General features: G+C 38.7%; 1 protein-coding gene across 1 annotated transcript in view; it reads right to left on the bottom strand.

Moving 5' to 3' along the window:
• cntn3a.1 (contactin 3a, tandem duplicate 1) overlaps nucleotides 1-16,759 on the bottom strand; it is a 79,563-nt gene that overhangs the window by 43,536 nt on the left and 19,268 nt on the right. Inside the window, exons 3-4 of the mRNA XM_004554164.4 lie at nucleotides 10,024-10,156; nucleotides 6,829-7,004 (exon numbers count right to left, since the gene is read on the bottom strand). Of these exons, the coding sequence (XP_004554221.1) occupies nucleotides 6,829-7,004; nucleotides 10,024-10,156 (309 nt within the window). The remainder of the gene's footprint in view (nucleotides 1-6,828; nucleotides 7,005-10,023; nucleotides 10,157-16,759) is intronic.

The raw sequence follows: 16,759 nt of genomic DNA, 5'->3' as shown, positions 1-16,759 counted from the left end.
TGCAACAACTAGAGTCATGGTGCCACGACAATAACTTGGTCTTAAACACCAAAAAGACCAAGGAGATCATTGTAGATTTCCGGAAGAGGGGTCATAACAACCATCTGCCTCTCTTCATTGGCAGTGAGGCGGTGGAGAGGGTGAGCAGTTTTAAATTCTTGGGGGTAACTGTGACCGAGGACCTGTCCTGGGGCAACCATATCACCTCAGTTGTACGGAAGGCCCAACAGCGCCTCTACTACCTGAGGAGACTGCGGAGCGCACACATTCCCAGATCTCTGATGTTGAACTTCTACAACTGTGCCATCAGCAGCGTTCTGACGTATGGATTTCTAGTGTGGTTCCCCAGCTGCACCAAGGCCGATCAGCAAGCACTCCAGCGGGTGGTGAAAGAAGCTGGCAGAATTATTGGAACAAGTCTGCCAGAGATCAGTAATATCTTCCCCACTCGCTGTCTGAGGAGGGTGCACAGTATCCTGCGGGACCAACATCACCCTGCGCGCCACCTTTTCCATCTGCTGCCCTCAGGGAGAAGGTACAGGTCTATACAGGCCAGAACATCCAGACTGGCCAACAGCCTGTATCCACAGGCTGTGAGGCTCCTGAACTCTCTGCCCCCCTCTCACGGACAATAACCATATCCAACTTCTTAATAGCAATGAACTGGTCTGCATTGGTGCATCATATCTTTATTCTCTTCCCCCTCCTGCCCCCCCCCCCCCTCTTTCTTAAATAGATAACTATCATATCTGATATCATATCTCACAGTACAATAATATTGAATGGGTTGCATTGTTGTATTTTGTCATGTTTCTCAGGTCTTTGTCTGAATTTCTACGAACATTATTGCTAAGGATTGTCTTATTGCATTGGAGTCACACTGGGTTAAATATGTACACTTGGGTTTTAAGGGGTATTTATTATTTTCTTCTTTTTTTGGGGTTGTATGGAAGCCCCAAACGCAATTTCATTGTTCTTGACAATGACAATAAATAAATAAATACTAAATACCAAAACATGGCACAGTGTAAGAACGACTGACCGCGAGCAAAAGAAGGATCCTGATAGATATAACAGTTTTTATGATTTACACCCATGGTTCTCGTAGGGATGATTATCATTCTTAAGACGACAGCGCTAGCAAGCTGAAAAGCAAGGAGCAAAACTTTTACATCTACCTAAACTTCCTACATTATTATAGTGAGAAAGGTAACCAACTATCTGATGACATTTAAAGCTAGACCTGCTCTGATAGCCTCACAGCAGGAGCAGGAGCTTTTAAACCTGCTCTATGTGTGCTGTTTGCACGCACTCACGTACCCTGTGTTTCTGGGTGTTGATTCTTCCAGACATGCTCAGTAGGTTAGGCTCTATTTAGGCCAGAGGTGTGAGTCTGTCTCTGTGTAATTGACTTCACCCTGCCTTTCATCCATTGTCAGCTAGGATATGCTCCAGCTGATCATTCAGAGGATAAAGGTACAATTAATGGATGTTGGATGCCCTGCCAGAGCCACTACCACTGCTGGACTGGACAGTGTATCACAGCAACTTCATTTGCAAATACTTTGAATGATTTGATGCAGTTAATAGTGTGAGGAATCACACATTATTAAAGATAAGAAATATTATAATTATAAAAATTATAACACCCTGTGGACTTGCAATGATATTAAACAAAATGAGCCGTTTTCCTTATAGTTCCTATAATACAACTTTTCGAAATCTTTATTCTCCCACGTCGTAGGGCTTTATTAGAGCACAGCAAGTAATAATGTACCTTTAGGAACTTTTCCCCCCTAAATTCTCTAAAAGTAATGATGAAAATTAAAAATAACATTTTATGGTAATGTCCCGATCACTATAAAATGTAGGTGCAAAACTCTTTCTCCTTTGTAAAGCAGTTTAAATTTCTTTTTCTGAAAGATGTGAAATGTTCGAAACGCACTAGTGTGTCACTTTTCTTGTCAATCTAACTGTGATTTAATTTACCGGCTACACAACGCTAAAAAAAGAACTACTTACTGCATTCACATTGTTAAGAAAATAGTTGCAAGGCTGTAACTGTTGCAAGTATGGTGGATATATAAATATATTCTATTTATTTATAATACTATGTTTCAAAAATTTCTGGGCTCATACATTAGGAAAAAAAAACAGAGGTGCTCAGCTCACACTGGGAGTGAGTCTGTCCTGATCAGTATTCCTTTGGTGTATAGCGGGGCATAAATGAGCTAGACGCACTAAAAGCCAACAATGCCTGACAACCCAAGCTGTTCGGCACCACGTGCATCATCTTATCAAGCCCATCACACTGCACCTCCTTTTGCTTCTCCGTGGCAGGGTTCAGGCTATTTGGAGTGTTTTCAGATCCATGAAATTGGATATGAATTTGCATTTTTGGGCTAACTCTTTCAATGTGACCCATTGTAATGAACAAGAGGAAATTATAGAGAAACCAAAAAGTGAAACTACTCTGTCAGAACTGCAGCTCAATTTTTTTCCCCAGCCATTAGACAAAAGGCATAACAGAGTTTTTATTGTCAGTGAAATTGCACCTACCACCTCACACCTGGATTTAGGATTGCAGTAACAAATGTCACATGTGATGCTGGCAGCAAATGTGTCACCCATTTTGCATTTTGACAACAAAGAGCATCTTTAAACTTCTGGAAGACTAAGATGAAATGTCGAGGTAAGATAAAATCCTATTAGCTAACACAATAGTATATGTGATGCAAAGCCATAACATAATGATGTGCCTTGCCAAGATGACTGTTTTTTTTTTAAATCTTGTTAATGTTGGAGAAAAGATTGAAAAAGGGCGGATTAGTGTTTCCTGGTTAAAGTTCCAGATTAGTACATTCAGTGGAGTTTGGCATCACTACCATGTATGAGTCTAGCCAGGTAATAAGTTTGATGTCAAGCTATAAAAATATTATACTGTGTTACCATTTCTCAGCCCATTTATTTACTTTTTAGCACTGCCATTAACATTTAGTTGTTTTTGATGCAATAAATAATATGCTATGTAATTACAGCTTCACACTACAGTAAATAGTTTTATACTGTATGATTTTCTGTTGAAGAATGAAAAAACAGAGCGACTAAAAAATTATTTCAACTGTAGAAAGATGGGTTACTCATCAGTATAAATTATTTCTATCTAGTTGCTACATAATAAGTGTTCAACTATCTTGCAGACGATGAATTGCAAGTTACCAATGAGGAAACCAAATAAATAACTAACTGCGATGACCACTGCTGTGAAACCGTCATCTTCTCTCATTTTGTCTGCGTCTTTTCTTGCCTCCCCTCCAATCTCTGTTCTCAGAGAAGAATCATTGAGTAAAACCCTAACAGCGTGTGATGCATGACATTTAAGGAGTGATAAACATCAAAGGAGCCTATTTCTCACCGCTGGTGTCTCTTGACAAGTACAACTGTTAAGTGCACATGGCCTTTCTTCTGCAAAAAGAAAAAAAAAAAGAAAGTCTTAATTTTCACCCTTGTCAAAAGCAGTGAAGAAGCCACAGAGCTGATGGAAATAAGAGGAGCAAACAAAAGAAAGACACGGAAATCTTAGAAGCTCAGAGAAGCTGTGAGACTGTGTAAAATGTCAAGTCCTCACTTTTTTTTGAAAAGTGGCAGCACAAAGAAAGGACTGTGAGAAAGTATGAAACTGTTCCATGGGTTTCCAGTTATATTGGCAGAGAAAACATGTAGTGATTAGTGTAACTAGTTGCCTCATAAATATGAAATTACGGTCACAGTTTTGCAGAACAGTATGATGTCACAGTGACATTGAACTATTAAGGCTATTCACTCCATCGACATATTCAATTACACGTCTGTGTGAAAAAGTAATTAGAAAATTCATTCTTGGCGGCTTTTTTTTAAGGTCAGACAGGAAAGCAAGCCAGGTGGAAGCGAAGGTCTGCTTTGTGCCCAGACCATAAAAAAGGAGAGCTATACAGCATCAATAAATTGCTAAGATTTACACTGCTAAGATAAGCTGTTACTGCTGCACAGAATGGTGCAGAAATGGTGCAAAGCCCAGGAAGACAGGCTGTAAGGAAAGTCATTGTTAACTAAGACTGTTTGAGAAGACTGCTCAAAATCACTGCGCCGCTAGCTTACGTAGCATTGCCTTTATGCCACAGGTGGGCTGCCATTTACATGTGGCTCCATTATTTAGGCTTAGTGATTGTATGTGTGAGATTGCTGGTTTGTATAAGCACAGGGGAAGGTGACCTTTGGGTAAACGCATCAGTCTATTTCAAGCGAGGAAGCTGCACATACTTAAATAACTTGACAGACACCTTGATCTCCGAGAACCCCATTCTAATCAATTCATGCTTGAGTTTAAGGAAACATCTGTCACAGATGTGATGAAATTCGCTGCAAGTGCTTCTAAGAATAGGATAAAGTGGGGTCACAGAGACCTTGAGCTTTGGCCACAAAATCTAGGAACTTCATACTTGAGTACAAATTAAACTTTATGATAAAACTTGAAGAAATTCCCTGAAAGACTCAAAAGATATTGCCCTGATGGACAACCTAAAGACAACTCCGGTCAGGGTTATCTCCATGAAGGAGGCATTAAAATAATCATGTCGTATGCAATTACAGACGTGAATCTGCTCAGAAATCACAGGCACTGAGATACAAGGGAAATACATCCTAGATTGCGGTCATAAATACAGCTATTTCACCCTTCATTAAACACTGTGTTACCCTTGTGGCTCTATAAGCAGCAAAGAATCTAGGCAGCACCATGTTCCGTCTTCAGGACACACATTCAATACACTTTGCTTCGTTTGCAGGCCTTGCAATCTGTTATATAACGTTGCATCTTGCATCAGTGGAAATCCTTTCACTTACATAAAAAAAAACCATCCCTTGGGGATTAAGAAACTTAATCTGGCTCGATCACCAACTAAATTATTCCTTCCAGCACTCCCAGCAGGCAAGCAGAACCTTTTAAACGTGAACTGTGTATTGTCAACAGGATCAGGACCCTTTTCTACTTTTAGAGATTTAAGCCCCTACCAGATGGTAACAGAACTGTTACATCATCCATCTTTCAAAGGATTAAAAATGTAGGCCAGCTCAATTATTATATATGCAATAAACTTCCATGAAATACAAATTTGATGATATTAGAACCATTAGATGGTGCAAATCTAAGACTTTAATCTTGTTCACCAACAACAAAGACTGATTGCATTGTTAAAGAGAGCAAAATATTCAATTAGGAGAACTCTGCCGTCACTGTTCTGGATTTGTTTCAGCGGCAGTGCCTTAAAGCTCTGTGTGCAACGTTTATCTTTATATTCACTCTGTTCACGCCATTACCTGGTCTTTTCTGCTGAAGTTATTAGAAGAAGGAGTGCAATCCCCTTGATTTCTGAGAAAGCATTTTCAGCAATTCTGAGTCACAGTCTGTTACAAATGACATGATGCTGACTTTCATAACAGACTGCTCCTCTGTGAATGATTCCCTTGACCTGAAACCCACTCAATCACACAGCACACTTAATTAAGTTAAACCAAGAGCAATAAATAAGATGTACGACACATCACCACTGATGCTTGTCCTCATCCGTTGACAAAAGCAGCAGGTCTCAGGTCAGGCCCGGGCGATGGATGAGACCAATAACAATGACATACAGTTCAAGCCTGTCCCCAAAAATTGATAGGAAATGTGAATATGATCAACAGCCCACTGGCAACTCAGCACACAGATTTGCTCTATATGCTGAAGATTTAATGCTGCTTTGCGACAAAGAATTGCCAAATAGTTGCAAGATGAATATCTCTGGTGCTCTCCCGCCAAGGATCATCACTGTGTCTACTGTGGCAGAGAAACAGACATCAGAATCCAATCTAGCCGCACCATCTGTTCCCAGATATCAGGGTTGTCATTTGATATGGGCTGCCCATCAAGAGTGGAGGACTCAAGTTCACCTTGCCACGAGAGATGCCTTAGACTGTGGTCTTATAAAATGTGATGGATAAAAGCCGTAAAGAATCAGCTATAAGGGATCTGTCAAAGCCCACAACGCGACTGCAGTCTTCATCACAGCAGTGTGAGAAGTTTAGAAACACCTAGCAGAGTAAACACTAGCACTGGAGCTTTAATCAGGGTCAAAGGATTCAATCATGAAAGGACATAAAAAAAAATGGCCCATTCATTTGGGTTTTCAATTAATAATTTCAACATTATGAGCCTGCTGTCTCTTGTTGCTGGCTGTTTTTGTTAAAAAAGCTCAGGTCTGCCAACAAACAATTTCCAGAGAACTCTACTGGGGCATTATACTTTTCAGTGAACCGCAGGGTCTGATGTTCAATGAAGCTTTTACTTTTCTAAGGCAGAATAGACTGAACTAAACTCAAATGAAGTGAAGTCAAATCTGAGTGACCTTAACACAACAGAAGAGAAACAATAAAAGACTAAAGAATATAAACTGTTGACAAATGCTGAATTAAAGGCTTTGTTGGACGTAACCATGCCAAAGTTGCACCCGGTATCCTGCAGCTTTCTTATAAAAGTACTCTACCAAGGAGTGCACTTCTACTCACAGTATATATGCCATACTCACAAGGGTGTTATAGGATCAACAAGCAGGACCGGCTAAATTACCTTTTTCAATCTACGTTCTCTTATTAACTGTGAAAATAGCACCTACATTACTCACAGCAAATCCTGATTGCCAGATTCAGCTGCAATGTTTGGGCAGAATCCAAATTGTAGTCTTCAGATCCAACCTCCACTGAGTGAAACGACTGGCAAATCCGGACACGAAAAAAAACTGCGAATATACTTACATGCAACATGAAGGCTGGCCTCTCTGCTCACGATGGTGCCGAAAGAGTTCGATGCCATGCACTGGTAGATGCCGACGTCCTCCTGTTTATTAAGATGTGCGATGTGTAAGTTTCCTCCCATGAGAGAGTAACGAGACCCCGGTCTGGGCGTGATGAAAGAGTCGTTTAGCTTCCACCTGTGAATGCAAGCGCACGACGCATCACAAAACCCTTTGTAAAATAATTTGATCTGCATAATAATGTCATGCACATAAGAAGAGTGTCTGGTGATAAGATTATGATAAAGTCACAGACTGTTAGGGATTCAGAAACAAAGCCATATGCATCCATTTAATTCATACTGGATTAAATAAATATTAAAAGAAATGACAGTGACTGATGTTTGCTGCAGGAAACCTGAATAAATATACTTAAATGAGAAGCAATCATCAACAGTTATTTCAAACAGCTGTTTATTTCTATGTCTTTCAGTTCAAATGCTTCATGATCATTTTTTTTCTATTCCATTTATTCCACAAGGAACATGATCGACTTTCAATATTTAAAATCTTTGGGCGACTTAAGTTGATTTGCATAATTAAGGTTTATGTACTAAGAAACCTGTCGAGTTCATGATGCATCACATGACCATTACCTCCTCAATGATTGCAAAGACTTCAAGGTTAAGTTTCCATTAAGAGTATCCCCTAAATGTTCTACAATCGATGTTTTGCAAAAAAAAAAAACAGACCCAAAGGATAAAATTGTTCCACTCTGTTTCATAGCTACTTTTACATTTAGATAAATGTGGTCAGTTTAAGAGTTGATGATGATGGTTTTTGCCTTATAGTCAGCCAATGCTAGTGTACACAGGGCACTTAGAGTCAGGAGAATAACTGAGAAAAAATAGGTATTAAAAAATTCTAATAATGCAGAATTGCAGATTTGATTAGATGATCACAGCTCGCAGAAAGAAGGAAGTTTGAGGTTTCTATTTTAGACTTTCTTGCTACGGACAGTGTTAAGGATTAAGGCAAACGGAGAGAGGGACACCACTGAAGGAGCGAGGGAACGGGGCCATATGCAGCAGTGCGGCGTTCACCAGCAGATATGTTGGCTGGACTGATTAAACGATTTGTTTTGCAGCTAGAACAGAAGTCCAGATGACACAAATTTAGGGGCCACGTGACATCGTGATAGCTTGGTAGTTATAGACAAGTTAATTTGTCCTTGATACCTTGAAACAAACTTTCAACATGTGGCATCTTGAACCTCACGCTAAATCAAAACCACCGCTAGCTGGCACACGACAATAACAGGCCGTAACAATGCCCCCGATATGTCTGTCTAAATATCAGCCCCATCATCAAAAGAGATATCACAGCAGCTGTCATCAATCTGGAAATCAGTTACTGATGTGGTGTACCAACTGCCACAGTTGGTGGCACCTGCTATAATTAAAGAACTAATTAAAACAAAATTTGATTTTATGTGAATCCAGGCGTGCCCTCAGAACTTAAACTAAGAAGGGCAGAACAATTTGCAGATCTGAACTCGTAAACAAGTTTTCGTTTAAAAACTAAAATGACCAATTGCTTATTAAGTATTCCAGCCGATCCAAGTGATAACATCTTGTACATTCATTTCAATTTGTATCCATTAGGCATAACACCAAGGATCTTCAAGCTACATTAACGCCCGCATATGCTTATGTATGAGGGATCATTTTGAGCTATTACACATTAAATGCTTGGTTTTTGCGATTTGTATTTAATTACCCTGCCAGAAAACAGCTATGTAGCCCCATTTGATAGATTATAAATTAATAGCTTATGCGCTTGATGCACTTTAAAGTAAATCATTGCTTCTCATTTATTTTAATTTGTCAACATTTTAGAACTGTGCATTAATTTTTTTTTTAGCACTGGGACTCCTCAGCTACACAGGGTATGTGTACTGAACAAAGACAACCTGCAGCAACTGTTTACTGCACCTCAATCCGTCAAGTGATTTGCATCATGTTTATCATAGTGATAACCTCAGATCAGATGCCCCGTGGCAGTGTCTGTGCATCTTTACCAGTGGGACTGTAAAGAAAGCCTACAGCAGAAAGACAGTTTCTGTCATATTATTCCTATTGTGTGAAAGAAACTCCATTAATGTGTCGCTCTATCACCCAGTCTCAACAATGACATCAGAGAGGTGGTGCTTGACTCTCTTGATCTTTTCACTGGTCAGGGATAGCAACGACAGGAAGCTCTTTCACTGAACTGTATAGATCAATGTCAAGCTGTCAATGGTAAATGGACTGATTCTTATATAGTGCTTTCCTATTCTCCTGAAGCTCCCAAAGCGCTTTACACAACATGCCTTATTCACTCAATCATACAAGCACTTTTTCTATGCTCAAGTGTTTTTTTGTCTAACATTCACACACATTCACACACCAGTGGATGCATTGGAGAGCAAGTTGGAATCAGTATCTCAAGGATATTTGGCATGCAGACTACAACCACAAACCTTCTGCAGATTGTAGCTTCTACCTTCAGTCTACCTCCTGAGCTACAGCCACCCCAGAGCAAATATACAAAACACCTGCAACTAAGGGCAGTTAATTAATAATTAATAATTTACAAAGAATGAGCAATGACATCAAATCAGTTTTATTAAGGCGATAAATCCTTTTACCATAGATTAATATAAGCCTTATTATTAATGTTATGTTGCTTTTGAAGTGAACTATTTGAATGACAAAATAGAGCAGCCAACACTCGTGTGCTTGGTTAACAAGCTGCATTTATAAACTGTATGGCTGTGATGCAAGGACCTCTTAATTAGGGCTAAGTAACAGATTAATAGAATTTCACTTACCCAAAGTGGAACATAGAAATGGTTTTTCTATTAGATTCTATTAAAAAGGCTCCAACAGGCACAAACAGCACAAAAATACAAGCGGTCCAACTCAGTTACTGGAATTTACTGGAATTAGGGGAGATGAAGCTTAGGAAACTGTAATAAGCCTGTACTGGCTGTGACTGAGAGAGACACAAATGTGTTATTGCAGGAGGCAAGCATCTACAAATCACAGTGGTCACAGTTTATAAAAATAAAAAAAATATCCATACTGTACAGTTTTTAAGAAAATTTCTGGCTACCTTTTCCGTCTCTGGAATATTACTTGGGAAGCATGCATAAAGCCATGTCTGCAGCTGTTACCTGTAGAAAGGAGGTGGGTGTCCCTGGGCCTCACAGCTAAACACCACCTCCCTGCGACTTTCGCCAGAACGAATGGGAAACACCACACTGCCAGGTTGTTTGGTAAACATGGGCCTCAGCAGGACTCCGCTTCCTGGGTGAAGAACCAACAAAACTAGATCAGCTTTGATGTCCTGCTAAACTGAAAACCACTTTGCACAGGGTTTTTTTTTTTCTGCAAGCAAGTGGATATTGAAGTCCTAGCGAGGGAGCGAGGGAGGAAAATTCTACGCAGGAGAAGCATAAACAGTACGCATTTCATGCATGGATCTTTCGATCATGTGAGTAGAACTTGCTTGATCCCTGCAGTACTGCATAATCAGCTGGTAACCTTCATAAAACTTTAATGCAAACATCTGAAGGTACAGACTTGTCAAAAACAAACCACACTGCCACCACACTTAAATTTAATTTAAACCCTTCAAACCTATTGCAGCCTTCCCAGGGGATGTCAGCCAATAAAAGATCTGAAGTAAAATGCCATAACAAACACTTAATTTGAATCTTTCTCTCTCATTTGACATGTCAAATTGTACCCTCGTAACTTAAAGTAAAAGACTCTCTGATTTCCAAAGTTGAGAGGGAGGAAATATTTGAGGGTGTGAGTGTGCTTTTACACATCACCTTGAATTACACTTTAAAGTATTTGTGCACTAATGCACTGTGTTGATGGTGGAGAACTGTTACAATACTCATTCCTTATGTGTTGCTTTATATGGACGAAACACCCAATACATATATATTAATTACAACAGTGTATTTAAATTCCTGGAGTGATAATAGAGAACCTTGATTAAAAAAAAATTTAATACAAGAACAAAAAACATAGACAACAAGGACAGGAGCATGTGTGACATTCGTTTCCTGGTTAATTACTAAGGTACAACAGAGATTACATGTTATTCATCAAAAGCATAAGAGTGATTCCTGTGGTAGTCAGTGCTTCATTACAATAAACATTTCTTTTTAAGGTGGAAGGGGAATTCATTTGTGTTTACCACAAAGCATTTGCATTTCAGTAATGGCACAGAAGTTGGAATATTTCATCATTAGGGCAACTAATCTGTATGAGAGACAGGTATCATCCTCGCGTCTCTGGAGTCCTGGGAGTACTCAAGATTCAAAATAACTCTCTGAAAGGGTGGAGATGTTTGACAAGGGACCTCATTGTTCCTTTCTGCAAGCATAACCCTTCAAGAAAGTTACACAGAACAAAAGGCTGTCTAATTATAATCTTTGTTACATGTAGCATGTCCCTCAAAGCAGAAAGGAGAGATGAATGATTACTAGAAGATCCTTATTGTGCAGCCTTTATTAAAATAAAATTGCACGGGAACTTGAAAGGAAGACAAACATGAGATGAATCATTTGGCTTATTAAAGTGACTATAAAGGATAAGAAAGTTTAGCAGTTTACATTTAAGAGTAAAATCCCACATTTTTAATATCTGTAATATTCTGAATATTTATAATTGTGCTATTTGTGTATAGTACAGCTATTTCTTATATTTTGTAACTTTGTAATATATTTTATTATTTAATTTACTTCAGTCTGTTACTGTTTGTATTGTCTTGTAACAATCGTAACCACATAATTTCCTTAAGGATTAATAAAGTATTATGATTCTGATTTCAATAAGATAAACATTTATCTTCAACATATGTCTTAAGCCACCTCACATTTCTTTGAATTTGCAAGGAAAATGGGAAATGGATGAAGTAATTTACTAAAGCATGTGCAAACATCCTTGGAGCTTGAAAGCCAACTGCATTTTTAAATATAGCATGAAATCTCTTAAGCAAACTTTCTTGTAACTTGCATAAACAGTCTTCAGGAATATCTTTCCAGATTTCTTCTTCTTTGGATGCTTTTTGTTCTCTTCTCAGTCACGATGATCCTATACTGTTTCAATAATGTTCAGGTCTAGGCTCTGGGGAGGCCAGCCCAGTGTTCTTCTTTGTGTTTTTCTATCCAAGTCCGCTTTTACTCCACTGTTAGTGTGTTGACACTTTTTTCCTAATCCCATCAATTATGACAAGATCCTCAACAACACTGGCTGAAATGCAGCCCCATATCATAACAGAGCCTCCACCATGTGTCACAGATGGCTGCAGGCACTCACTGTCGTACCTCTCTCCTCACCTCCCTACATGTTGACAACGATTTGAATCAAATTTTTCAAATTTGATTTATAATTTAATCAAACCTGTTGCGACTGATTTTCAGTTTAGTTCCCATGTAACATCTCACCTGTTTCTCCTGGTTTCGCTTCCTTAAGAATCGCCTCTCAACTGTCACCTTTCCACTGAGACCATTTCTGTTAAGGCTTCAGTGAACAGTAGATGGATCAACCGATGGGGCGGAATTTATTGTCCTATTTCTTAAGGACATGATTTCCAAATACTGTTCATCTGCTGTAGATGTTTGGGGTTTTTGGGTTGTTGTTTTTTTAAGTATGCCACTTTCTGTCCTCCACTTATCCAGTTTCCTCATTTTTTTAAAGTACACTTTGCACACCATGGCGAGATATGACAAAATTTCGACCAATAGCTCTTTGAAAATCACCTTGTTCGTGTAAAAAAATATTTTATGTCTGTCAAACTGTGTTATCTTTGGCATTTTTTATACATTCAACTGTTTTTGTGACAGGCTGCTAGTATTAAAGTTGCTAAAGATACCATTTAAAAAATATTCTTTGCTCAGTTGTCTGTTATGTGTGGACATAGCATTGGTTCATAAATTGAGTTGGGTGCCTTTTTCTCTTTGATTGATTCAGAGGTCAGTGTTAAGTGATTTAATAAACAAACAAAATTATTCTTCTGAATCATTTCAGGTACAAGGACTGGACTGAAAATGAGTGAAAAAGCAACAAAGGAAAACTCTGAAAGACCTTCACAAAGGCCAGAGAACTTGTTTAACACCAGTTTAAAAATTGAAAGAAGGTCTGGCTCTTTGGGACTACAATACAAAGAATTGGAGGGTGCCTCCAGACTTTTGCACAGTACTGTATGTTTGGTTATGGTGCTAAACTTACCTGATCGTTGCCAGCACCATGGCAACTGTTATTAAAAGGGTGAATAAGAATAATGAGAAGGGATTGAGTTCCTGGGGCTGTGCCTAGGGGGCTCAGTTCAAACTGATGCAAACTCTCTGAAACTCTTTCGTTGCCTTAACGGGAATGAAAGCAAGATGCGGTAGGGAATGCAGAATGACTGTCAAGCTTGCTTTCTGGTAATCGAACATTAAGGTTCTACACGCTACACCAGTCTGAAATCCACAGGCCCAAGAAATCAGTGAGAAATTTCTTTTCTTCCCAGGAAGGCGTTATTTTGGAGGTATACTTGCTGGCCTAAAAAGAGAACAGATACATATTGCAAAGACATCTGGACAACAGAAAGTTTTCAATTTAAAATCAGTACTGACACTCTGGTTGACAGACTGTTACGCCTTGTAAGACATAAAAAAAAAGTCAAAGTCATGCTAAAACCAGGCTGTCAAAATCTGATAGCAGGTCCAACACCAAGACCCATAAAATACAGAAAGTAAAAAGATAAAAGTTCTCTATCAGAGAAGCGCAGTGATCCAGAATCCTAACAGGAAGTGGGCTGGGGAATGCCGCAGGATAAAGCTGGAGGTCATTATGAAATAAGCCGGCTTTGCTCATATCTGTCACCTGCTGCCAGATGGTGATACGCGCGTGTTTTCTAAGACTCCTCCGACAACACAAGACTCAGCATCGGAGCAAAAGTGGAAGGCAGAGAGAGCTGTTTCAGAGGCTGAAATAAAAACTAATCTCAAATTCAATACTAGCTGACAGCAAATGAATTCCTCCAGCTTACCTCAGCATGAATAAATAGGCATATGGGGAGTCAGCTGTGGGGGAGGTATCGGCCGTTTGTGAGGCCCCAAATCCATTAGTTTCAGCTCAGGGTTTTATGCATCAAATAAAAAAAAAAATGAAAAAAAGCCAATCTTGCTTTTTAAGGCATCTTCCCTGCTGTCCAGGCCGATAAGGTACATCTTTAAGGTCTGTCATTTAGGAACAGCAAATGCTACTCAGTTTGGTTCAGGTTATTTCAAGCACAGTATGAGTTTGATCAAATCTTATTCAAAGGCTTGAAAAATGTGGTAGTCTTTTTTTTAATTCATGAAAAACCGAAATATTGAACTATAAAGAATAAAATAATTAGAAACTTCACTAGAAAAGAGAGGGAAAATTAACACAGTCTTGTGATTCAAGTGCTACAAACTTACAGAGAAATACTGCAAATACATAAAAAGAAAAACAGGAGTTAACAGAGCTAATAAAAAAATGTGCCAGCCAATACTGCTGTGACTATCAGCTGGGGTGTGCTGTGCTGTGCTGCATTTTCACTTACACTGTCTTTGTAAGAGAAATGTGACATGAATGTTCCAACCATGTCACCACATCTTCTAGCAAATCAAAGCTACTGCATCTCAAATGCAATATCACCAATTGCACCAAGTGTTTCCAGAGCTGTGTACACTGGGGAAACAGAATTGATTAGGTCCAAGCCCATATACGGGAGTAACAAATTAAAGTTATTTCTTTGTTGTTCTCTGTTGTATATTGAATGTCTACATAAAGACAGGTATATATTGTTTTGAGAAGGATATTTTCATCTAGTTTAATCAAGTTTCCTCCTGTACATGAGTAAGAAGGTCATTTGTCAACCATCAGATGTCAAGATATAGTAATAGGGATATTTATTATAAATGTGTAGAATGTTTTTAACCACAGCCACGAATGCCTGACCATTTTTGGTTTTAATTTTCGTCAATGTAGTATAGATTTCTTTCTTTCTCTACAGACTAAAAACCTAATATACAGTGATAACCCATATGGAAAAGATATATATAAATCTTATAAAGTTTGTATCTGTCTTGTGTGAAAACAGGTATAAGATCCCTTGAAGAATTATATAATGAAACTTGTATGTTTTGGAAACTTACTAAAACAATATATGAAAGTAATGACAAAGTGGCCACTTTCATGAGTAAATCATATACGTTTTTACTATTTCTTTTCTATATAGGAATATAGTGTGAAATCTGTGTAAAATATTGTATTTGTCTTGTTTATGATTGCATACGCTCTAATTAAACTACGCTATATGAGTCAGTTATGACAAAGAAATCCCTGAAAATAAATGACTGGGGAAAACAATCATTTTCATTCATTCTTTCAAATAAAAACTAATTTGATGATAATTTAAGAAAATAAGTACAATTGCATCTTTGCTGCTACACAAGGTAACAAACATAAGCTGTTTACATTCATGCACAGGAATGCTGACATGCTGTGACGCAAAAAGTAAAGTCAATGTCTGCTCACAGCAGTTCTCCAAGCTACTGTTTTTCTTCCATCGCAGATATATATTACTGGTAATGTATTTATAAGATGCATGTAAAAAGAGGGAGGGTTGATGTGATCCAGTTATCAGGGAGTCATACAGCTTAGCCTCACTAAAGTTTTATTCCAGGGTGATACAAAGGAGGCTTCAACTGACTGTCAAGCTGTGGGCTCAGGAGAAGCAGCAGCCATGGAACAGTGGGCTCTTTTACACTGTGGGAAGTTTTGTGAGGAGTGCTACAACTATATCCACCCTGGGAAACTTGTGAGTGGCATGAGGTATTGCTGACACTGATATGACCCCACTCTAGGGCTGTGCGATATGACCAAAATCTCATATCCCGATATAACAATTCTATCGCCCTGATAACGATATAAATCACAAAAATTTAACATTTTCTGTAAATTCTGTGAATCTCGGGCAGCTCGACTTGCGTGAAGTGTTTCCAGCTGGGCGTCATGTAGCTGGAGTCGAGTGTTTTAACCGATGCATGAAACGATACATTTTTAGACATAAGTTGTAAAGACGTGCTGCGGGGAAAAGCCTGTTCTAACGTTTGAGTCTAAGGTTTATTTTTTAGCACCTGGCGGCTCTTTTTTTACTTCTCATCTGTAAATAATCTGCTCTTTCATGTGATTCAGTTTATTTTGAAAAAGTCTCAACAGGATCTTGAGCTTTATTGTGAAAGGTTTATGTGGAACATAAACAAGCGGACACGCGATGGTGTTACCGTCGTTGTTGCTAATGACAACGCATAAGTAGTGTGGTTATATAAAATATAAGAGAATAAGAGAAAGAGAGAACTTTAGGAAATTAATATAGCCACTACAGTGACCGTCAAAAAGATGAAAAAATATTGCTGTAAACAGTTTATTTTGCGACACCACGAAACAGACGATAGCATAAATGAAACGATAGATGTTTTTATATCGTCATCCAATATATATTGTTATATCGAACAGCCCTACCCCACTCCTTGTGTAACCAAAGTGGTACAAAGTCAGGTACATTTCCAATGGATGATAGATTGTCAGGTTTTTAACTTCTCTCTCTTCATGATGGTGACTAAGGATATGCTCTGACTTCAAGTATTCAACAGGCTCCTGGGCCAAGGATCGCTTTTATGTTCCTGACCTAAGATCGTGACCTTTGGGTTCAAATTGATTTTATTCCATAATGTTGCGGGTACCAGCTTTCCAAAGGGAGTTTACAGTAAAGACGCTGCTTTTTTTCCAGGTAGTATAGGAAGCTGATTAGGATAGGGTACTTTCCATTGGAGGCTTGCTGAGCACATCCAGCTGGGAGAAGACCCCAGAGTATGA

The sequence above is a fragment of the Maylandia zebra genome, linkage group LG20 (assembly GCF_041146795.1).
Source record: "Maylandia zebra isolate NMK-2024a linkage group LG20, Mzebra_GT3a, whole genome shotgun sequence".
Taxonomy (NCBI): domain Eukaryota; kingdom Metazoa; phylum Chordata; class Actinopteri; order Cichliformes; family Cichlidae; genus Maylandia; species Maylandia zebra.
This window is presented reverse-complemented; position numbering and strand designations above follow the sequence as displayed.